Source organism: Manis pentadactyla, chromosome 13, assembly GCF_030020395.1.
Source record: "Manis pentadactyla isolate mManPen7 chromosome 13, mManPen7.hap1, whole genome shotgun sequence".
Taxonomy (NCBI): Eukaryota; Metazoa; Chordata; class Mammalia; order Pholidota; family Manidae; genus Manis; species Manis pentadactyla.
Genome location: NC_080031.1, coordinates 23,612,335 through 23,637,533, shown reverse-complemented (window position 1 = coordinate 23,637,533; position 25,199 = coordinate 23,612,335). Strand labels below are relative to the sequence as shown.

At 41.5% G+C, this 25,199-nt stretch overlaps 1 protein-coding gene across 2 annotated transcripts in view; it reads left to right on the top strand.

Annotated features, from left to right (window-relative positions):
* The window catches only part of MAML2 (mastermind like transcriptional coactivator 2), a 344,724-nt gene that overhangs the window by 240,612 nt on the left and 78,913 nt on the right, over nt 1-25,199 (top strand). For both annotated transcript variants that reach the window (XM_057490737.1, XM_036902819.2), the window contains exon 2: nt 2,685-4,127. In XM_057490737.1, the coding sequence (XP_057346720.1) occupies nt 2,685-4,127 (1,443 nt within the window). The remainder of the gene's footprint in view (nt 1-2,684; nt 4,128-25,199) is intronic.

Sequence of the window (25,199 nt, the reverse complement as noted above, 5' to 3'; positions counted from 1 at the left end):
CCTGCGCAGCAGGAGAATCTGGCAGAACAGGTTTTTTCAAAGCGTTGGGAAATAAATCAAAGGCAATACCCAAACCTGGAAAAAGAATGTATTCCTTTGTTAGTTCTTTACTAGCTGTAAAAAAATACCTTCAAAATGTAACTTATGCTGAGATAAATCAGTGGCCACCTTAAGGTGACATGGCCAAACTCTTATGTCTTTGCTCGTCCTGCCCCATGAGGACAGACGGTGGCTGCTTTGTTTCTGCCAAATGCGCTAATGGCTGACAGTGCTCTGTGGCGATCAGTAAGCAAACAAGGTTAGAAGTCAGTGAAACATGTGGAGACACCAGAGATGGTGGGGAGAGGGTGCGCAGAGGCTTCACACCCTGGTACAAAGTATACCTACCCCTTCTGGCAAACTTCATTACCAAATGTCAAGTCCATGGGACTTGGTGAGGCCTTCTTGTTGAAAGTAACAGAAGGCCAACTCATATTAGCTTAAGCAGAAAGGGGAGTTTATCATATAGATTCCACAGTGTATCAAGGAGAACAAAGGGGAGAGGCAGAGCTGACTGAGGATTGAAATCAGGCCCTCAAATGCTATCAATGCTTGTGTCTCTCCTCTCTGCACCGTGCTTCTCTTCCTAGAGTCTTACTTCCACTGTGGTTCTGGTTGACATAATGCAATAACAGCTCACAGGTGTTGTAAATGACTGTGCACCCACCCAAAGAAGGCCTGGGCTCTCTTCTACACTTCCAGAATCCCCATGGAGGGAACTGGCTGGCCCAGCTCTGGTCCTGTTCCTTATTTACCAATTAACCATGGTAAATGGTGAAAGCTGGTTATACCTACATGGCAGAGCCCCCATGACTCTGTACCACTTGTGAGCTGGCAAACCACAAGTAAGGGATTGATGAGTGACATGACAAGGAACATTTTTCACCATCAGCCCTGTGCTACGTGCCCAGACTCCTAGTGATTTTACCAGAGAGAGAGGATGTCTCTGTGCTCACTGCCCCCGGCTCCTTCACGCTGGGTGGGCCCCAGCCCTAAACAGTCCTATTCCAGCATAATATGGTGGAAATGACACAGGCTTTAGAATTACACAGACCTAGAGTTAAAGCCTTAGCCTACCTCTTACTAGCTGTGTGACACTGGGGAAATTACTTAGCCTCTCTGAGCCTTCATTTTCTTATCTACAAAGTAATACACATCTAATAGGGTTGTTGTAGACTGAGGAAAATAAAGTAACCATATTTAAAATACTTGGCATATAATAGATGTTCGGTTACATCAATTATATTTTCTAATTAGCCTAGAAGTATTCATGATGGGAGGGAGTAGAGGCAAGTGAAGATAAGAAAAAGAGAAGTGATTATATTTTAAATCTGGGAAGTATCCTTCTGCCTCAGGTATTTTACATTCATCCTGAGCAAACATTAAAAATTTTAAGTAGGTCAACTGCATTGGGAAAGCCACACTTTGGTAAACATAGTCTTTCACTTTAGAGGCAAATAAACAAGGATCTCAAGATCAATGGTGAATCTTTTTTTAATGTTCCTTTTAATTTATTGGTGTGACTGTCCGGTCCTTAAATCTTTCCCTATAATGTCTAAAGTTCCTACAATACTGTAATTTCTGAGTTAGTCAATGAAGTACTTCAACATTCTGTTTTTACTGTTGCTATTTAGAGAGGTGCTCCTCTTTGAGAATGTATAAGCCATGTTGTTTTTATAAACTATAATTTATTAGTTCTTATTACAGCAAGGACTGTGCCGAATTTTTACATGCATTGTCTTATTTCTTCCTATGAGTTAAGTGCTGTTGTTCCTATCTTCCAGATAAGGAAATTGAGGCTCGGATACTAAAATGCCAAGGTCACTTAGCACTCAATGACAGAACTGGAATTTGAGCTCAGCGGGCTGCAGAGCCTAAGTTCTTCCCCATTGTGCTGTACTGCCTCTCTGCACCTTGGGTTTGGGTTCAAGGTTTAGAGACAGGCAGCTTAAGAAATGAATCCCCAGGAAAATCTGTGCTTAGAGTGTCTCATTTGATCAATGATAACTTCAGGGCTTCTGTGCACCACATAATGTAGCTACATAGGCCTCAGTGCAAAGCTGCAGAATTATAGGAAGAACAACAGTTGAACAATAGACAGACTATCTCCTTGGACATGACAACTATTCTAATTACTTAGAGGATAAAAGTGATAAAGGGGTTGAATCTGTGTAAAAGAAAGTGGAAATTACATCCCAACTTTAGCCTCTTAGTGTCCCCATCTTGGTTATAATTTTATGCATTCCAGTCATCATAGCTGTGTGGGGCTGTGTGTGCATGAACATGGAATAATTTGGCCTACTCCAGAAAACAAGAACAATTTGATGATTGATTATAGGTATGATCAGTACTTCCTGAAGATCTGTGAAGGATTCTTCATCTGTTGACCTATGGACCAATCATGGGAACCACTGTGATTTCTAACCACTAATGGACCTGCTCCTCCAGAAACGTTTTATTTTGTTCTGTTTGTGCTACTGTGAGGTTCACTGTATTCCAGACTGTGCTTCATTTGTGCCTTTTTCTGTTTTAATTCATCTTATGTGTAAATGGAAGAAACACTGAAATATTAGGTATCTTTTGACTAAAAAATATGTGGATTAATATTTCATGTTTTTCTTTTTTATTCCCCCTCTGTCTTTCAGCTCCAGGGTTCCTTGAAAAGAAAACAGGTAGTTAACCTGTCTCCTGCCAACAGCAAGAGGCCTAATGGCTTTGTCGACAACTCATTCCTTGATATGAAAAGAATCCGCGTTGGGGAGAACCTCTCTGCAGGACAAGGGGGCCTCCAAGTAAACAATGGACAAAGTCAGATTATGTCAGGGACCTTGCCCATGAGCCAAGCACCCCTGAGAAAGACTAACACTCTTCCATCCCATACACATTCTCCTGGAAATGGTATTTTTACCATGGGCTTAAAGGAGGTGAAGAAGGAACCGGGAGAGACTCTGTCTTGTAGTAAGCACATGGACGGCCAAATTACCCAGGAGAGTATTTTTTCCAGTAGGTATGGGGATGACCCTGGAGAGCAACTCATGGATCCAGAGCTGCAGGAGCTGTTCAATGAACTGACCAACATATCTGTGCCTCCCATGAGTGACCTTGAGCTGGAGAACATGATCAATGCCACCATAAAGCAGGATGATCCATTTAACATTGACTTGGGTCAGCAAAGCCAGAGGAGCACCCCCAGGCCCTCCGTGCCCATGGAGAAGACGGTGATCAAAAGTGAATACTCACCTGGTCTGACCCAGGGCCCCTCGGGCTCTCCACAGTTAAGGCCCCCATCAGCTGGCCCCGTATTCTCCATGGCCAGCTCTGCCCTGTCCACTTCATCCCCAGTCCCTTCTGTCCCTCAGAGCCAGGCTCAGCCTCAGACAGCTTCAGGAGCAAGCCGGGCCCTGCCAAGCTGGCAGGAAGTTTCCCATGCCCAACAGCTAAAACAGATAGCCGCCAATCGTCAGCAGCATGCCCGGATGCCGCAGCACCAGCCTGCCAACTGGTCAGCCTTGCCCTCTTCCACCGGGCCATCCCCAGGTCCCTTTGTACAGGAGAAGATCCCCAGCCCTTCTTTCAGTCAGCAGCCATTCAGCCCACAGAGCTCTCCCATGTCTGGGGTGGCAGGGGGCAGCAGCCAGTCAAAAGCAATGGCTAACTACATATACAAGGCCAGCCCGTCAGCCCAGGCAGGGCATCTGGATGTGCTCATGCAGCAAAAGCCTCAGGATCTCAGTCGAAGTTTTATTAACAACCCGCACACAGCCATGGAGCCCCGTCATGGCAACACCAAGCCTTTGTTCCATTTTAACTCAGATCAAGCAAACCAGCAGATGCCTTCGGTTTTGCCTTCCCAGAACAAGCCTTCTCTCCTACACTACACCCAGCAGCAGAGCTCAGTGTCTGCACAGCCACCACCGCCGCAGCAGCCACAGCCGCCAGCCCAGCCGCTGGCCCAGTCCACCCAACCTCTACCAAGCCAGCCTTTGCTAAGGTCGCCCTTGCCACTTCAGCAGAAGATCCTGCTCCAGAAAATGCAGGGTCAGACCCTCACGGGACTGGGGTATCAAGTCTCCCAGCAGCACAGACAGGTAAGAGCTATGCCACCCCCCACACAGGCACCCAGAGACCATCAGCTTAGTCATTGTGCTTTGGTGACTGTTAGGTTCGTGTTGGGACATAACTAAGATTACAAGGACAGAGCAGTCCTGTTGGATTCATATGAATCTCACGACCTCCTGAAGTCTGGTTCACCTGGGGCATCTGGAGGCAAGAGCTAGTTTCCCTTGCACAGCACCACACCAGAAACTGCAGTGGCTTGCTTACTAAGAGTGTTGCATTATAATTCATGCCTTCTGTGATGTGTCTAGTTGTCAGTAAGATTCTGATATGCCCATTATTTATTCACCTGGACAGTAAATGGTCATTAAGGCAACTTGCACATCCTGAGTACAGGCCACATGCAAGAAGTTATGATTTTTCTGAGTACTGAAGGCCAGACCTGATACTGAGAGTATTTAATGACCAGTCTATACCCATACCAATGAGTTAAAATGTCTAAGCGCCCAACACATCATAATAGATACTGCTATGACTCCATGCTGGTGCATTAGTGGTGAATATCAGCCCTAAGTTAGACATGGTCCCTCTCTGTAAGCACTTTCTGGAGAGGGAGACAGAGTTTAAAAACTGTCATTTAATACCGAGCAGAAAGGGTAATGATATGAGAGCCCAGAGGTTAGGTATCTTACCTGGAAGGGGTAATCAGGGAAGTCTCTGAACAAAGTAATGCCTGAGTTAAGTGTTACAAGGTAAAATCATGATTTTACAAAGAAGGGTGGCAAACAAGCTGTGATCACCTTCTATCCTGTGATTGACATTAGCAGAGGTTTGATTCTGCCCCAAACATGGGTAGTATGAAGAGACAGCTCTGTGCCTCCAGATCACATAATAGTGAATAAGCTCTAATCCCCAGGAAACCTGGAAGAGGACACTCTTCCTGGAAGAGAGGGAGGGAAGTAAGAAGGAAGGAAGGATAGGAAGGAAGGGAAGGAAAGGAGGGAGGGAGGAAGGAAGTCTGGATGCGGCTTTGCGCGTGTAATTTGACAGGTCTGTGTTAGTATCCAAGCACAAAAATAGCACATTACATGTCAAAACAATAGGATAGGACTGTGCGATGTCACCGAACCTAATTCTTATCACATTCCGGGAAGTTTTCATGGCTGCTGCCCAGAAGCAAATGCCACAAGCACCACAGACTGTGGTCAAGCTGACCTTTGCCCTAGATGTGTGCTAAGAGGAAACTTAGACTCAGCTAAGATTCAAGAGCTATGCACCAAGTAAAGCCTTCAGCTCTTACTCACTTAAGAAGTGTGTTTTTTTTTCTTTTATATTGTAGATTAGGCAGAATGGACTTGGAGTAGAGTCATGTGTATATTTTACAAAGTTCCATTTTAACGTGGGTAATTTGGGGATCCTTTATAAACAAACAGTATTATGGAACTACTTTCTAGTGTTATATGTAGCTGTTTGGATTTGGATGAATCTAGGTTCAAATTCTTACTCTGACATTCAACAGCCGTGTGACCTCAAACAAGTTATCAAACCTCTCTAAGCCTCAATTTCCTCACCTGTAAATGGGGATAATAATAATATTTTTCTGAGAATTATTGATTTTTTTTTAAGAATTGTATGACTGAGAAAATAGTATTTTTGAGAATAAAATGAGATAATCTTGAGCCCAGAATTTAGAAATAAGTTGACTATTACTATGGTTATCATGGAAAGTGCCATATATGATACCAAAATATTTTTTTCACAAGCATTACTACTATATAGGTGAGGCATTGGAGTAAATCTCGATTCTAACATAAACAGTGTTGAAGGACTTAGAGGTCTAGCCCTAATTCTTCTACTACCCAGTAGCATGGAGAGTGGGAAATGATTTGCCTTCCCTGGGCCCAGACCTCTGGCCATAAAAATGGAAATACTAAATAATGAGGTATTAATAAGAGTCAGCATTCATTATGTACTGTACAACTGGCATGACTTCTGTCTGCCTTACCTGTGGTATCTCATTTCATCCATATGATGGAAATACCATAATTCTCATCTTACAGGTAAGACAATCAAGGCACAGAGACACTAAATAACTTTTCCAAAGTCACACAGACAGTAAGTAGCAGAGCCAGGCTTCTGATGGTCTGATTTGAAGGTTGTTCTTTCAACCACTAGGCCATACAGCACACAGGTAGGATTTCTTGGGAAATGAAGACCACATGTAGATCATTGTGGAATTCTCAAAGAGAATTATTTCATATACTATTGAACCATGTTTACATCATCTATATAGTAGATTAGGAAAGTCTTAGATTGCTTGCCTTCAGAGCTGTTAAAAGAATTTTAAAAACCTGTGTGACTGTTGACCTTCCTGGGGGTGAACATTGTGGAGATAACCAAAATAAACAATTTACAACAGGAAATATCTCTTTGGTGCCCCGTCAGCCCCCTTTGGGAGTCTTCCGCCACCTCCAACATCCTCTGTCCTGTTTCTGGCCCTATTGCTCATATCAACAACACACCATACTCCCAACCTCTTAGTCCCCACCTGAGCACACCAGTGGGTGCTAAGGGCCAAATCAACAAACACCTTTCAATGCCTTAGGTAATTTTTTACTTTATCCAGTGCATATGGCATGTATGATGCCAAGTAATTTTCATTTTTTCAAGAAGATCCTTAAAAAGTTATAGAAATGGTGGTGCCATTTCAAACTAAAGGCCTCTTTTATACAAGGTAGACAATGGCTACCCATTTAAATAAAGCTTTATCCCAACTTTGTATATTGAACCACATTGTCTCTTCCAGCTCAATGGTTCTATGAGGTTTGGCTCTAAAGTCTTTTGTCTTGAATTGTAAAAAAGTGTACCAGGGCCCTATAGTCAAATAAGTGTTGCCATCTTGAAAGTACTCACCTTTGGGGTTTAGGACTCATTCTAATAATGGTGTTATTGCTCAATGTAGTTACAAAATTTTTCTCTGGGGATTGTCTTCAGAGCTTTTGGTACGTTGATTGGATTATTACCAATGCAATAATATTCATCCTGTTCACATGAGTTTCAAAACAGTCAAGCTGGGTAATGGCTCAAAAAACAAGGAATTACTGTGATGCAATAGAACTGCATTTTGAGTTTGATTTTTTAACTTTTCCTGAATTCAATAAAGAAAACAAATGTGTTACTCCCCAACATGATAATTTTAAGAAGCAACTTTCATTTGGATGTATATATTACTAAGGTTTTGCTAATTCTTATTGTCTCATCTAGTATATTGCCAAATATTCTCAACTCAGAGAGAGTAGTTTTAACCCTACCATCCACAGTAGGCAGCACAAATGCGTATTCTCATTTCAGATTAGTTTAAGTCTCTTGTTACTCATGACTGAAGTCATGGGAGAGAAGGGATTGGGAGTTAAGCAACTCTTAAATTTGTCTTCTAAAGCATCCTAAATGAAAACACTCATCATCTTTTTTCTGCTTGTCATATTCACTTTGTATCAAACATAGGAAAATTTACTGTGGAATTTGCTACCTGGAGCCCTTTAGTCTTGGAAATGGTGCAAATCTTGGCTTTCTGCTATAAGATGGTAACTGAATTTGTTGCTCAGTTGCCTCTAATTTACCCAGTAGAATGTGCAAAGGTGGCCTTCTCTTCACCTTTCAGAACTCTGAAGCCAGACAGATCTGCATGCTGAATTTGAGGGATGCCTATGCCCCTCTCCCTTAATTGAGTACCCACATCTGTTCTTCTAGGTATTAGTGGTGCCCTAGAGATGGATGCAGCATAATGGAATTGTTGGAGACTTCTTTATTGTTCCATGCCTGGGTGGTTTCAAATAATCCCTTCTCTAGAGACTCAGAGAACAAATGATATTTGGTGTTTCACAAAATGTCTTCAAGTGGCTCTGTCTTGCTAATGTTTGGGGCTTGGCAAATGGAAATACCTCCTGGTTATAATTTTCTTCCCTTTCTTTGAAGGTTATGGGAGAGGGCAGGAGAAGGATGTAATGCATGCAGTCCTGATTTATCTTGAAGTCACTGAATACTTATTTAAAGTGTGAAAGAGTTATTGGTTGACCAGAGCTCATGAGTGTGTTCAATCCAAAAACTCTAACCTTCTTGAACCAAAAGGTGATCTTTTTCAGAGCTATATAACCAGACACTTAAAAGTATGAATCTTTTTTTCTAACATTAGATCCATGACACTCCATTGGATTCTATATTTGGCTTAGAATCTCTAAAAACCCATCTCTAAAAATTCTGAGAGGGAAGGCAGCCAGTGAATGGATGGTTTGTTATGACCGAAACGTAAATTTGTACATTTCCTCCTCAGTTTAAAGCCAAGCTCCTCAATCATATGTTAAGAACCTCACCCCACTCTCTCTACCTAGCCAAGTTTATCCTTCACGACTCTATATATCAACCTTTAGTGTAAATCAGGAAAGTCTCCGAATGTTCTCCATCCTCTTCTTTAAGGTAATTTTGTATATGTCTGATCTTAAATATGAACACTCAGAAAATTGTTTTCCAGTTGGCCTGGTTAGGGGTGCAAGAATCACTGTAGGTCTCATATACTGACAAATTCTTATAATTTCCCAGTGAAAGTGCCAGAGAAGAGGTAGAACCTTGGATCAGCTGGGAATGCTTTTTCTAATGGAAAAGTAATTATAAATTCAATGTTCTGCAATGACATAACATGCAAACCACCCCTTTGCAAGAGGTTCGTGGTGGGCTAATGTGTTAACCAGTTAGACTAGTGCCAAGGTTTGGGTTTAGGGGCCAGAACCAGGTTATAGAAAGTCAAGAGCAGAAAGGGGCAAGGCCAAAACTAGTTCAAAATCCTAGAAAAACTGGAAACAGAACCAGTCAGTACACTCAGGCCCCAGGAGTGAAGTCAGAGGATGGTAAACAAGCCTACTGTCAAGGGCAAAGTATAAATGACATGAAATCCAGTTAGGACAGAGAACCAAGAGGTGCTAGGTGATGTTGCAAATGATGCTGACCACCAGGTGATGTCCATTCTGACTCACCTTGGCCAGATTGTGCTCACAAAGGGGAAAAGGGCTGATACACACACACTTGTCCAGGGCAGGCCAGGAGCATTATATTTCCATTTTCATTTTATCTTTGATAGTTCATCATTTATCTTTTAAGTTTACAAAGGACATAAAATTTGTTTTTAATACTCCATGAAACTAGTGCCAAGGCCAGGATCCAGAGTGAATTTCCAGACACATATGTTAAGATAATTTGTACTGAAGAATCTCAATTGGAAAAATCAGCAGGAGGGATTTTGTGTGTGTGTTGTTAGTTTGTGCTAGTTGGCTGTTCATTTTAACATTAGTTTGAACTCTGTGACATACACAAACAGCCCAAATGACAGATGTTATCTACCTTTTTTTCTAACAGATGAGAACTTTGAGAGTCATAGAGGTTAGAGAACTTCCTCAAGCTGCAGGTAGTAACTGGTCTAATTTAATAAGCCCAGTGCTAAAGACTACTATGCTGCCTAAGTTAGAGGTGGCTTGAGTTGTGCTCGCAGGGCCCTTTTTGTGATTATCTGTTTGAATTTCACTATTGTCTATATTCCCAGTTTATTTCCACCTCAGAGAATTTAAGATGATTCTGATGCAGGAAGGGATCTTCAAACAAATTCACTGCAGTTTCCTCATCTGGATCCATAGATCTCTCATGCCCAACAAGGAGCCATGAAATTAAGATTCCAGGTGAAACTGAGTACCAGTCCATTCCTAGCTCTAGTAATAGTTTTTATTCATTCATTAAAAATATTTGTTGAGTGCCTGCTACATGCCAGGCACAGTTCTGGATAGTGATACTAGACCTGAGAACAAAGATAAAGGCATGACAGAATGAGGAGAAAAATTAAATTTTTAAAGTTCAAAAAAATTAATCAGAGAGCATTTTCAAATTGAGCTATTTCAATCAGCTTGCAGCTTATTCTTGCTTCTGTTGCTAGGCTGATTTGCAGCTGGGCTTGGTACCTCTGATCCCAGACAAATTGGAACACCCAAAGGAGTAGTATGTGATCTAGTTTTTAAAGCCAAAGGGTTTTGTTAGATTTTTTTAAATGATAAAGAAAATTTCATTCATACTCTTTTTCTTTAACATTACCCATCAAGACTTAAGAACCTATTCAGAGGAGGGGAAAAGGGGCATTACAATTAGCACACATAATGTAGGGGGGTGGGGTCACAGGGAAGGCAGTACAACACAGAGAAGACAAGTAATGACTCTATAGCATCTTACTACGCTGATGGACAGTGACTATAATGGGGTATGTGGTGGGGACTTGATAATGGGGAGAGTCTAGTAACCAAAATGTTGCTCATGTAATTGTAGATTAATGAAACCAAAAGAAAAAAGAAAAAAGAATCTATTCATACTTAAGAACCTGTTAGAATTTCAGAGTAGGTTGAAACTGTAGTTCTCAAATTCATTCATTTAGGTGACGAAAATTTACTGAGCACCTACAATGTGCTAGGAATTAAGAGACTAAAAAATTAAGTGATGCAAAGAACCCTCTTTGCACCCATCTAAAAAATCAGGAAGGAGACATCTGTCTCTAACACTTATTGGATTCCCATTGGGTAAATACATTGTTCTGATCATTAACAATGCACTCTATACAGTAACAGCTCACATCACATGGGCCTTTACCCTAAGACTACAAGTTCAACTTTGAACATGCTATTTTAACCTTTTACAGAATGGAACTCTATTTACTGGATATTCCATTTCATTTCCATTTTATTCTGTCATCCTAGTATGTAATAGCTCAGCGCACAAAGGAGTGAATTGATATGAAGCAATAATTAACTCCTGTATCCCTCAATAAAGAAATAAATACAATAACAAGAACATGTTAGCCTTGGAAGCATAATACATAGGATTTAAATCCACAGTTAGGGAAACGGCTTCTATTATTCTCATCCCAAGGTCTTTGTCCATATGTTGCATCCATCAATAAGAGCTGTGCATTTAAAGCATTAGTGGGTAAATTAGCCTATTGAATACCAACTTTCCAACTAGGGAAAAAAGGTGTATGAGGTTAAGAAATAGATTTGATCCTGGAGATGGAAATACAAGGGGGTTAATGGAAAATCTGACAGATATTTAACTGTAATGTGCATTAATGTAGGTGACTCAAACAATCCCCTTTGCACCCATTCTAATTAGTTTTGCTTTTCTAATCAGATGTCAGTTGTTATCAGTGTGGTGGTGGAGCGGGACTGGGGGATTCTTTTTGTGAAATCAAAAGGCAGCAAAAACCCATTTAGCCAGTGCAGTAATCAGTAAATTTTCACATTAATGGTTAGTTAAAAGTCAGACACAGAGACAAGAGATTCAGAAGGAGTTTCCTATATGGAGTTTTAGGCTTGAAACAAGACTGCACAAACCGTTTAGACTGCTAGGATCAGAAAGATGTAATGTGAGTGAATCATCTTAATCTTTAACATTGTATTTTAAACAGGGAAGACCAAACTTATTCACACACAAAGCCTAAGCAGCTGTCTGGATACTAATTAGAGAACTCTGGCTGAATATTTGCATTTTATGCAGTGAATCTGGACAATATAATGGCAGCCCATCCTCCCAGCAGTAAGCTGGGTAGAGCCTACCTGATTGTTAATTTCCTGTGGATCCAGCAAAATCAAGTTTCAAGGTCTTCGAGGATGAAAAACTGGGGTTGTCTTTCTACTGCTAATTCCCTCCACCCTGAATCACTGGCATTTTCCACTGTTTGCTTTTCAGAGCAGCTTAAGTTCAGCTCCACCTTTAGGAAACATGAACTTCATAAACAGCGAGCTTTTTTGGCCCAACTTCTTGGTAGTCCACGGGTCCGTGTGGGTGAGCACATGAGTATGTGGGCCTCGCACTCTGGTCTCTGGCTCACATCTGTCCTCTGTGCCTCTGGTTGTCCTGTTCCCCTTCCCCTTGGCTGTACCCTCTCTTCTTTTACCCTTTCCCTACAAACCAATTCTGACCTCGCCTCTTTTCGCTGACCTCCTTGAGACCTGTTCTGTGGCAGGCCTTGAAAGGGGGCTGAGGACATTTAGCCACCAGAGTTGTTATTGGCACCAACAGTGAAGAGACTTTTCCTGGCAAAGGAGGCATGTTGGAGAGAGCATGAGGCTAATGAGCTGGCAGACCCATCTTCATGTCCCACAGGCCTCAGGCATAGATGAATGAATTCTGAATGGACATACCTATGGGCAGAACATGTCCAGAATAGTTTCCGACCATTGTCCCTTCTTGCTTTAAGTGCTTGCTAACTGACCTGCCTCCTTCCAGTCTTGCCCACATGCAACTGGAGTGAACATTCTAAAATAGGAATTTGACCATGTCTGTCACCTACCTAAGCCCCTTAAATGATCTTCATTTTCTGAGAATGAAATCTAACTCCTTGTGTAGCTTCTAAAGCCCTGCATGACATGGCTCCTGCTAAACACTCCAGATTTATGGGTTTCCTTCCCCTGCTTTCTTTTTCTCTTAACTCTCACCCATTCGCCTTTTTCCCTGAAACTTATACACTCTGCATTCCAGCTCCTTCCAGAAAAAGTGTCCTCCAGTTCCTGAGAAGTACCACACTTCCTCCCACCATCAGTCTTTAAATATGCTGCTCCTTCTGTCTGGAACATTCTTCTGCTCTACTCTGCCTGGCTAACCTAACCCTACGCTTTATCAGTCTCAGCTCAGAAGCTCCTCCAGAAGGTTTCCCTTGCCTCCTAATCTAGATGAGCTCCCATCCAATATTCTTTGGTAACTACCTCTCTTTCCTCTCTTTTAGCAAGTACTGCCTCTCATATATCTTCGTTCCTATGTATCTTCCTCAAGTAGACTGCAGGTTATTAAAGGCAAGGATTTTGTCCATCGTGTTTGCCATTGTGTTCCAATCCTTAACATGTCTACTATATGGAGGCAACCTAAACATACTTGTTGAACAAATGAATTGTGCCATTGATCCATCATTCTTTGTTTTGAGGATTTAAGGGTGTCAACACATCACCCTCTCCTCAAAAGGTAGGAACAGGAGCCAGCGCATCCACTTTCCCCCACACCTAGTCTGCCATTATCACATCATGTGCCCATGGACCTGCGTCAACAGTTCTAGTTGTCAGGACTGGAAAGCAGAGAATTCACTCTCAGCTGCCCCATGGGTTAACCTGGGGAAGGGGATTTTGCAGGAGCATTTTTGATTGAAGCTAAACTGACCTGTATCCTGGGGACTGATAGAGGTAAAAGCCAGATAAGAGAATTCTATCAACAACATTCCAAGTAATTCTTTTCTTTCAGAAATATACGTAGAATATCAATAACTTACCAATAGTGACCAGGACAAAATCCCTGCCCATAAGCAACTAATAGAAACATGTGATTTTACTGTAGCTGTTCCAAGAACACAGAAATGAAACACCTATTATAGCCTTGGGATCCAGAAAAGGCTTTCTGGAGGAGGTGTCGTCTAAGTGTCTACCTCAAGGAAGAATAGGAGGTAGTGAGGTGGAAGGGAAAAGCCTCCCATGAAGAGGCTGAGTGCTTTGGGGACAGTCCTGGCCGTTAGGGATGGCTGGCCTGTAGAGCACAAGGTCAGCAGAGGAGAGATTTGAAATAGAGTGGTAAGCAGGGGCCAAGTCATGAGGGGCCTTATGACCCATGGTAAAGAGTTATGGAAAATCACATAGATTGTTTTTAAATGGAGGCATAAATGCCTACCACAGGTAGTTGCTTAATGCAAACATGGTGAATGATAAAGAAACAGATGTGCTCTTCTGAAAAGTTGTGCTAGTTACAGCATAGAGAATACACTGGAAGGGCCCAGGCCAGGGCCAAAGAGGCCTTCACAATATCTATTTGCCATTTCAGAGATTTGGAATGCGCAGTTTCTGTGGCCCGGGCAGCTCCTCCCTCCTGCCAACCTCAGAATGTCTCCATGCAATCACCCGTCCTCTCCCATTCTCTCCCTTACCTTCACATTTCTCCTCTCTAAGGCCAGCACTGTACTTCAGGTCTGGCTCCAGAAGACTTGTTCTGTCACTTTTCATCTCTTCTATCTTTACTCTCCCTTTCTGTCTTCAAGCATGCTCAATCTGCCAGAGTCCCACAAAAATCATTTCCTTCGGTCCTCCTACCCCTTTGAATCTCACTTCCCAGTTACCAAGCTCAGAACCTTCACAGTCAGTATAATCCTTTTCCCCTTAGTCAGGGATGTCACTGATGCCATGCACACCTCTTCCTCCTCTCCGTCTCCACTGCTGCTGCCCAGGCACTCACATTATCACAGCTCTCCTTCAACCCTCTTCTTTTCCAACTCCCTTTTCCTTCCCTTAGTAGGCTGGGTGGTGTGCCCAAAAATTTCTACCTTGCCCCATTTCCTTAGATCTGAAGCAAGTGGCTGGGGTTCCAGTTACCCTTGCTGTTTCTGCCAGGCCTCCTCCCCGGAATGGCAGCTTCACCCCAGGTCCAGTCACTCCCCAAAGTTCCACTTCCCAGGACCAGCTCTTCTCATAATGTCTTTTGCCCAATGACTGCCTTTTCCTTACAGGCTGCAGCATCCTGTCCACCTGCCTGGACAGTTCTGAGGTGTCTTAGAAGCCCAGCCTGTGGTCCTCTCCATCCTCCATCCTCACCAATAGGTTTCTGTAACTGCCCACCAGCAGTGAAATAAGTGGAGTTTGTGTTTCTTCCTCCTCTAGTGCATACAGCATAGTGTAAACACTTCCAGTAGAGTTCTTATATTGTATTATAATTTTTTTAAGATATCTGTTTGGTCTAGTGAACTGTGAATTCCTAGAGTTGGGGCCATGGAATTTCTCTTTCTCCCTCCAAACTCACAATACATTTTGCATCTCTCATTGCATTGATTGCTTTCTACCTTGAATTGTAGTGAAGTCTATACTCGAACCCCTCTACTAAACTATAAGCTCCTGCAGAACAGAGTTCTGTATATAATTCATCTTTATATCTCCAATGGGCTAACAGAGTACCTGAGAAAAAGTCCCAGCATACAAGAAGGAGAGAAGGGGAGGGCAAAGGAAGGAAGATAAAGAAGTTATGGTGTGTGTGTGTGTGTGTGTGTGTGTAAGCTGTGTATGGTCTTGAAATCCAAGGAAAATAAATAGGTTTCAACAATTTCTGATGTTGAGTACAAAATGTACATTATTATTTATATATTGCTTACTTCCAAAAATGTTGTAAGCATCTTAGTGATCATAAAGCCTTGGCCAAATTACTCTAATTCCCTGAAACTAAGGTGCCTCATCTGTAAAATGAAAACAACAACATCTATTTTGCAAGATTATTGAAATAACATGCAGTAAATACAGGGTCTGCACCTGGTAGGCAATTAGCATGTGCTAGCTTGCTTTCCCTTGTAAAATAAGAACCAACAGACCTGAATCCATTAAAACAATCCAAATTAAATATTAGTAGACACTCACAATGGGTAAATTCCAAAACTGAGCTCCCATTTCCAGGCAACTAAGGCAAAAAGAAATTATGTAGGGATATATAGGGGTTCTCTTTTTTTTAATATGAAAGAAAGTGTGCCAGTTCATCAGTGGAGGCAAACATTTTCCTGGAAATGAATTCAAAGGTACATTTATCATTGGGGGAAATTAGGTAACATGACATCTAACTGGAAATTTTGCAAAGATACCATGACTCTGTTTACTTTGACATTTCTGTTATTAAGCTGCATTGTTGAATCTGAGGCCAAATACTACATCTTAGTTAGGTGAATACTTCTCCCTGGGAAGCTGAGGCAATGTGGTACAGATACAGTGTTTGCTGAAGCTCTGTTTTCAATGGTTCTCACACTTTATTTTAGCAAGGATACTTCTGCCTTCCAGGGTTTCCCTGAGACACCTTCCCAGAACTTAGGTTTCTTCAGGACAGTGTTTTCAATCCAGGGTTCTGGCTTATCCCAGGAACAGAGTTTAGTGACCATATAGGAATGCATAATTAAAATTCCCACTCCGCTGCCTCACTCACATACCAATTCTCTCAAATGAGTCTCTTGCAAACCCATGCATTGTGTAGAGTAGATTAGACCTGTGGAATGTCTACCTCAGAATCAAATTTCAGGGAGACCTTTTCAAAAATCCTTCTAAGCTATAATCGTATCCCTCCATATAGAACGAAACTGTAAACTTCACATGTGACCCCTCTCCTCTCCAGACCAAGCTCATTAAAAATCACCATGAAAAAATCCAGCAATTGGCTTAGTTATTTATCATTCAACAAATATTTAAGCACCTCTTGTATACAGAAAACCATGCCAGCTGCTAAAAGAACTGTATTATGGGGTGTGCTGTCTGGTGGGAGCAGCGTGGACATGAGAAACACAACACATGAATTTTGAAACCAAAGTTGTTGTGGAGTATTTTACCTTCAGTAACTAGACCTTGTTTACTTCTTTTGTTACAATTTTATTCTATAATCTTGAAAATTCTATGACTCTAAAATATAATTACTGTCCTCATTTTTTAATTGAATTTTTATTTTTTACCAAAGTAATACATACAAATAATTTTAAAAGACTAAATCATGCTAGAAATGTAAAAGGCCTTCCTTGGCACCTCTTGGTCTCTAGAAGAAACCACTTTCATTATTTTGAGTTGTTTTTTCTGGTATTTACTATCATATTTCTAAGTTCATCACTACCTGATACCTCTTGTTTTATTAAGTTTTGCAATAGCTATTACTTCTTATTCTAATTGATGAAGATTTTAGCTCTATTTCCAACCCTTTCCCTCTCTCCCCCTTTGCCACAATGTGGTTATATGCTTAAGTCCATATCAGTATTTTCAGAATTATGAAGAGATAAATAATGTTAACTGTTAAGACTATAATTCATCTTTAGGCTGTAAGTGTCCAACATTTTCTATTTTTCACTTGTGAAATTTATTTGAATCTCTAGCTAGGTCTTCTCATGCCACCCAACAGCTCTGTAAAATATTTCTCAATATGTTTTCCACACGGTAATTCCTGTCAGATTATCTGTTTGCTCCATTTCTTTTCCTGGATACATCTCCCCAGGAGCCCTCTGCCCCCAGCAGCAATCCTGATGGGTGTTCTCCAGGCTGGCTGAGACAGCTGCCCTCCTGGGTCTTCCTGCACCGTCCTGGCAGTCCCTTCATTTCCTTTGTCAGATTCCCTGTTTCTGGATCCCTTGTGTTTCTTTAGTTCTTTGTTTATTTACTCTCTCATTTTGGTGGACTATGTCTGACAAAGGGTGTATAAAAGGAAAGATGTTGAAACCTTCAGAGAAATAATAACCCCTTTGAAGTGATAAGAAAAGAAATTCAAGAAATCAAGAAAGAGAACTTGGTCCTATATAATATCCTAGTAACTATACTTGCTGCTACAGAGCATGCAAAATACATGATGGGAAAGGAGAGCACCTATTATGTCTATTATATGTTAAGTGCTTTCTCCATGACATTCTTAAGAAACAGGAATCGTTTTCTCCTCTTTACATAGGAAGAAGTTGAGAGCAGAGTGGCTTAGTAATTTGCCTAAGCCACACAGCTATCAGGTAGCAGAACTGGAATTTAGATCATGTTTGTCTGTATCTAGCCATGCTCTATACACTCCATCTCTTAGCCAAAAAGCACAAATGCATAATCCTCACCCTCAAGGAATTTGTTCAGCCGTGTCTTTAATCCAAAGTCAAACAATTGCTATTTTCTGACCCATTATGCTGCCCTTTTACATATGTGTGTATGTGTGTGTAACTCTTTTCTGGTTAATGCAACTTTATTTTTATAGTCCCATGTACATCAAGTTTTATTACAATATTTTTCTGTGAAATTCTGGAACAGAGCTATTTCCAAAGGAGATTTCAATTCTTTATCCAATTGTTTATTAGGGATTAGGCAGTTACACTCTGATCTGGTTACAACTAAAAATATGTTAGTGGTTTTGCCCTTCTCCCTGGTGGATTTTGGTTTCTATGCCAGTCAGTTCATTTGCTGACATTTATCACATTTAGCTCCTGCTTAAGGGACATCCAGGATCATCAGTGAGGAATTCACAGAGTAGAAAAAATGATACATACTTCTGGTTGTGCACTATACCCACAGGTTACTCCAAGCTCTCGTGCCCTGGAAAACTCCTCTTCAAAATGAAACAGAACAGTTAAGTACAATGGGTAGAAATATAAGAAAGGATTTGAAAAATGAATGAAAGAAGATAGAATGTTTCTTTATAGATAAGTCACCGACCAATGCGCAAAGTGTGCATTGCACTCGGGCTGGCCAAGCTGACACCCTCTCAGCCTTTCTCGCCTAGAGGTTTGACGCCTCGGATGCAGCTCTCGTGAAATGAGGACCCTAGTGGCACAGTTAGCTGCTGGAACTGGAGCAAAGAGACAGTCCTCTCTGCACACTCTTAGCACTGTTTCCAGCAACATCTTGGTTGGTGTTTCAGTATCACTGCCCTCAGAAGCAGAAACGTGAGCCCTTTCATACAATTAGAAATTAGAAACAGGGAACTGTTCTCTGAGCGGCCTCCACTTTCATGCTGGGTTCCAAAATTCACTCTTAATTTAGTTGCTTGGCACTTCTGGTGCATTGTTTTCCACAGAAACAGTTTAAAGAAAGTCTATGAAGTTCTCAGACTAGCCTTATACAATGTCTGTTTGACTCAATATGAACATTGAGCTGTTAAAGTATTAACCATGATTTCTCAAATATTACATTAAGAAAAAAGAAGAGATTTGTTCACATAGGTTGATTGAGCCAAGCATAGTGGTGGAACCGAGAATGTGATCTGTTTAGTGAAACAGAGAATTACAGTACAAGAGAGAAATGTGAGTCCCAGGTGTGCATAGAATGCTTTGCTATGGAAACCACAGAGGAGGGGCTTTTTAGCTGAACTTAAATGCTAGGAGCATTTTAGCTGAACTTTCATGGCAGAAGGAAGCAGACCTTCAGATGAAGGGAAGAGAGAAAACAGATTAGCTAGAGCACCACCAGTGACAGGGCACTTCACATCTAGTGGTCCTTCATGGACATTCCCAGCTGGGTACTACCTGAATGCCTGTCAGTGTCTATACCTGCCCACACCAGTTTTGGGACTGAATTTTGTTGTTCTAATTCATCAAAATTAAGCAGTTTTGAGGCATTAGTTCTACTTCTGTAGTCTATACAGAGAACACTGAGGCAGCCAGGTCTCACCTGGCTGTGCTCTGGACTCCACGCTCGCTCCAGGAGGCAGGACTGGTAGATGAGGCCATGTTTGGCTTTTGTGAATACAATCCACAAAACTACTTGCTTCTGAAAGAGCAGTACTTGTATAGCCATGATGGTTCCTAAAATAAGGTTTTGACCCACATGTGCAACAAAATTGGAATTGTCTACATAGTCAAAGCCAGAGAGAAAGCCAGAAGGTCAGAAAGACAGGGTAGAAAGTAGGAAAGAGAGATCCCAAGGGAGAAATGGAAGGAAATTTGGGCCCAAAAAATGCATTTCTGACTATCTCTTCCGCTGTATAAAGATACTTTATAAGGCAATTTAATCTCTGAAAAATTGCCTATTTCTGTTTGCAGTTGAAGCCAACCATTCTCACAGATCTCTCCATTTGTTTTTCCTCCTCATGTTTCATTCAGTTTTAGGGGAGTGGTGGCAAGGGGGGCTATTGTAACATTCTTTCACATTTCTCTGAACATTTGAAATGGGGTCAAATCTAAATGGGTATGAATTCAGCATGGATCCCAAGGCCCAGAGGTCAAGCTCCACTTGAACAGTTTTGATAACGTAAAACACTGCCAACACTCATTTTTATAGAGCAGCAAGGGGGCTGCTAACACAGCTCATGTGGGTGAAGATTCACACACATCTCATTTTCCTCATACTCAGAGGCAAGTACTTCCTGATCACTATGGGTCTGTGTAAGCTGGGGAACATCGGAGCACCCTCCTCTGTCCACCTTGGGTGCCCATGCTCCCCAGGGGAGCCAGAGCAAATGGCTGAGAACCTCGCTAGGCTGTTCCTCGGGAGTCTGAGGGCAGCCCTGACTTCCCTGGGAATGGGATTCCCTGCCAGATTCAGATGCCGAGGCTTCCCTCAGGGACCATCCCAAATGGAGGAAGTCCATCCCAAATGGAGGAAGTTGTTGTGAGAAGTTAAGCAGTCAGCTGTGAAGGGCTGTGCTTGTGTGTGTGTGTGTGTGTGTCTCAGTGAATGTGCATGTGTGTGTGTTTGTGTATGTGTGTGAGAGAGCCCCCTTCATTGTTGCTAGCAATATAGTACACATGAAATTTAAAATCTCACAGAGAGAAACCAGTAAACAGAATAAGAGGGGAGCTGGTTTTTCTACTCATGCATTTATTACAAGATACACACCATTCACACCTCCAGGCTTTACACTGTTCTCTTTCACCCCCTGAATGTCTGAGATTCAGCTCAGATGGTATTTCAAATGACTGGGAATCACAACTCTCAGCAATAGAATTAGAGCAAAGTCTTAATTATTTTAAAATTTAAAAAGTTTCTTCTGCCTATTATTGCCCTGAGGTAGAAAAGAGAATTTATTGACAAGTTGATCCTAAAAGTGGCAACCTAGGACCCACAAAGCAGGGCTGACTAGGGTTCACGTCAGTATTCAAGTCTAGGGAAGTGTGAGAATATTGTATAGCATGGCTAAATGGTTCAGACACATTAGCATTTGATCAACATGAAAGGTGCTATCTGACCACCAATTAGTAAGAATAGAAGCATTTTTCACATTGACCATTGTAGCAGATGACACATGAAACAATATGTTCCCAGCGACAAACCCCACCAGCTTTTCCAGTAACCTGAAAAGACAAAGAAAAAGAGAACTTGGGGAACTCCTCCTCATCAGTCAGGTTTCCCCTTAAACATCACTTCCTTTCGGAAGCCGGTCAGACAGACCCACCCCCACCCGACTTCCCCTCGCTCAGCTCTTCTCATTCTTTATGTCACGCCTTCCAGAATTGTCTCTCTTCTTCACTAGGCAGTCTTCCCCTCTCAGTCCCGGGGCCAGCACACTCCCCAGCACTTTGTAGGCACTTAAATACATGCTCAGTGATGGAGTAAGTTTGAGGGGCCTGTGTTAGGTCTGGGCGGATACAAAAGGGGAGAAGAGAGCCCCTGCCCTGTCTGGGAGGAGAGAGACAAATAATACAAACATGATATAATTTGCCAAACTTTGTAATGCCTGTAAGAACAGCTTTTCTAAAGGAGTAAAAAGGGAAGGTTGATATTTGAGAGCCCTAGTGATTAATCAGACAGCTATACTGGCTACTTCTCTGATTTCTTAACTTTACTAATAAGACACAATGAATAGAATCCTATTTCCTTACATTTCAAGTATGCTGTCAGGAGAGCCCCGTATCAGTAATAACAGGCAATGGATTGCATTTGGGGGAATACTATATCAGAAAGAAAACATTAAATATTATAAATATCCTCTCTGGGAAATGTATCAGCTTTGTAGTATCTCACATTGAATCTCTAAACCTGAGAACTGAAAGCTAACATGCAATGGCTTTGCAGTAAAACTTTGACGAGTGAAATAAAGCCTCACTCTCAAGTTTCCACTTACATTTCTTTGTCGCCTGTTCCTTTCATTACTCTGTCCTTTGATTCGATTTTTTCAGAGGAACAATCAAAAGCAAAATATGTTGTACCCACTCCTCGGCCTCCTGTGCTCCATACAGCATTATTTACTGAGCACTTTTGGTGTGCTTGGCGTAACAGACATCAGAAAGGGAGTGAAGGCTCTTCCCGAGGGTTTCTGTCTGATTTGGTTAGAATACCATTTACAAAGACAACCTGAAATCTAACTTTTATTCCAATGTCAAAAATGACTTGAGATCTTTTTCATATGGGGATGTGTGTCAGTACACCCTTTGTTCCTCTCACGGCACTTAGTGGGCCTCTCCATGCTTGATGCAGACGAAAGGATAGATAGAACCCAGGTGCAGTCACAAAGGCCTTGAAACCATCATCACGATCCAACCCAGAATTGTTCGCCCACACTGACCTCTCCAAGGATAGTCTGTTGAAAAGGTGAATCTCTGGGGACTGTTTGCTTCCTTTTTTTTTTTTTTGTGAGAGAGAAATTACATTTTTCAAATGTTGGCTGTTGCTCTCATGTGACCAAAAAGACTACAGACAAGAGCCTTATAAACAGAAAACAGAATTGCAGTAGTCTCTGCGCAGCACTTTGAATTTGGTAGGTGCAGCATGTATGTTCCTTTGCACACTGCTGTGCTCTGAGAATATGAGCTTATCCAAGGCCATATGGCTTTGATGCGCTTGACTAACTGGGTGGCCTCATGCAGGCCAGGTAACTACTCTGCCTCATTTTTCCCAAATCTCAGTAAAATAGGTGATCAGACCAGACGTGTGGTCTCCAGACTTTTATCTTTCAAGATCATGTTTATAATAGAGGTGCTGACATAGATTCGCTTTATTTCATTTTCCTATGTAAGAATATTAAAAGTTAAAACAACTACCACCAGCTATTACCATCTTTTAATGCAAGAAAATACACTTTATCATATTTTTATCAATAATTTAAAAATTATTAAAATAATTTAAAAATTGAGCAGAATAAGTGACTGTCCTTCAAAGTGCAAGTTTAGCTATTTGATAAACTCACTGCATAAGCCTTATTATTTTGGTCCCATTAGCAAATGAAAACTTCCTTGAAAACAGATACGTGTCCTTAGAACCCCATTAGGCTAGATGGTCTATATGGGCTTCTTCCATCTGTACCACTCTAAGCACAATACTGGAACTTACAAATAAGTAAATAAATAAAATGCCAACTAGAAATGTATCACCTTCTACTTTGTTGTACGGGAGGTGTTCATGTTTTCCGGCACAGCTAACTAGAATGTGAAAGACACTGCCAGTGACATATACTACTTCCACGTAAAACAGTAGATCTGCATTCACTACATTAAATTGTTGTCATTGTCAGCCACAGTGACTCTTCTATTTAGGAGTGAATCTAGCAACAAGGAAATCAAATGAAAAGTAGAGAAGATGCCAAAGGGACAAGAGAAAAACAAAAGCCTTTTTGCCAAACTAAATTGATGATTTTGCCCAAAACACAAAAGTAAAAGAAAGGATTTACAGTGTAAAGAATACCATTCACTTAAATTAGTCACTTTTGTAACAGTATTAATGCTGCAGCCCAAGTTTCATGGTATAAATTAAATACAAAGTCTGTTCCCTGAGATTCTACTTGGTTTCCACAATAGTTTTTTTTTAAGTCCTCCCAGATTGGAAATATAAATATGGAAATTTATGGTTATCAGTATTTTGAGCCAAGTTCTAAGAGAAGGTGTTTGGACTGAAGTCTGAAAGTACTTAATTGAAATGGAGCCACCAAGAGACAAATTTAGTCTCAGAGGCACATGTGAGAAGGTGACAAATGGAATTTATCATGTTGGGAGGATTGTGGATTTGTCTTCTTGTTTCCTTTGGTATTTCAGGGCAAGAGGGAGGCTTCGGTATTCATTGCTGTAAACACACAGTCACTTTGGCATGAGTTGGGATCCCTGGTTCCATTCAGGATTCATTTTGTAGTAAATCTGTTTTTATAATGAGGTGGGTCCTTTAGAAAACAGCCCTTTCCCTGAGAGAGATCTCTTTCAATTTAAGAAGACTTCCTTTTCTTTCTCCCCTTCCTTTTCTTCTTTGTCACATACCATTCTGGCCAAGGTGGCAAAAACAGCTTTATTTCAACTACGTACGTTCTCAAATTTTTGTTGAGTATTTCAAAGGTGGTATGAAGCTTAGAGAAATTTCTAATAAAATCTCTTCTCCCTTTTTACATATGTAAGTGAAATTCAGTGTCTTCTGCAAGTACATTCATCAATCAGAATCCTGATTAGAACCGTGATCTGATTTCCAGATCAATGCTGGACCCTGTGATCAATTGTGTGTCCTGTGAACCTCTGGAACTGGCATGTTAGCAAGTATACAGGTAACTCTAGTAAGCCTGCAAAGGTCCATCAACCTATCTGCCTCTGGGAATAATACCCTGAAGCAAGGTTTTAACTACACAGAGATGTGGCCTAACTTAGAGCCAAGTGGGTTAGGCAAGATCATTGCAAATGGGAAATGGTGAGCAACAGTGAGGACTCAGAGGAATTCTATAGCTACTTGAAATAGTTTTTAAAAAGATCAAGATAAAACTAAGTAAATATATTTTTGTGTCCCCCACAAATCCTATACTCTACCTAACTTGATTTTCTTTATTTTTTTAATGCAATATACATTTTGAGAATCTGTGGTGTATTTGTGGTTCAACAGACAAGATAAATGAAGGGAGGTCCCCTCCCTAAGGGTCTGCTGATGCAATTAGGGAAAGCTGCCTTGAGGGGTGATTTTTCTACAGCTGAGACTAGTCTGATGGACCACCCACCAGACAACCAATCTTCAAAATAGCCAGTGGTGATATGTCACGTTGACCTCTTTTAATATCTCTGTATGTTAGGTGCTTGCTGGATGGACTGGGGTGGAGAAAGAAAAACAGGGCCTGTGGGTTAATACCAATGAAAATGATGAGGTTTGGTGACTGGGAAATTAAGATGGTGGAATAATAATATCCAGAGCTCCCAAATACCCATGTCTTGTTAGCCCATCAGTGCAAATGAGGTCACTTAAGATAAAACCTGGAATCTCACAGGCTGCAACTTTCCCACCCTGCCTTCTCACCTGAGAATTCTACTCTTATGCAAAGTCACTTCCAGCCCTCTGCTACATCCCAGGTACCCAAAAGTCCAAACTACATGTTTTGCTTGCTCTCTTGAATCAGTAGCCACAACTGCTTGATACTAGCAGCTTCCACTCAGAGCTGCATTTCAGACCCCACTGGCCTCCAACGCCTGGAGCCACACGTCTCTGTGCGCTGAGGCTCCCTAAGCAGTTCCAAGTTGGGTGTGACATCTCTGCCTCCTCTCCTGGTCACACAGCCAGGGCAGCCAGCTCAGGACGCTCCCAGGTACCAGGTGTTGTGCTGGCAAAACCACTCTCTCTTATTCTCTGGTCCTGTTGCTGACTCACTCTATTTATACCAGAATCTAAATTTCTTCATGAAGA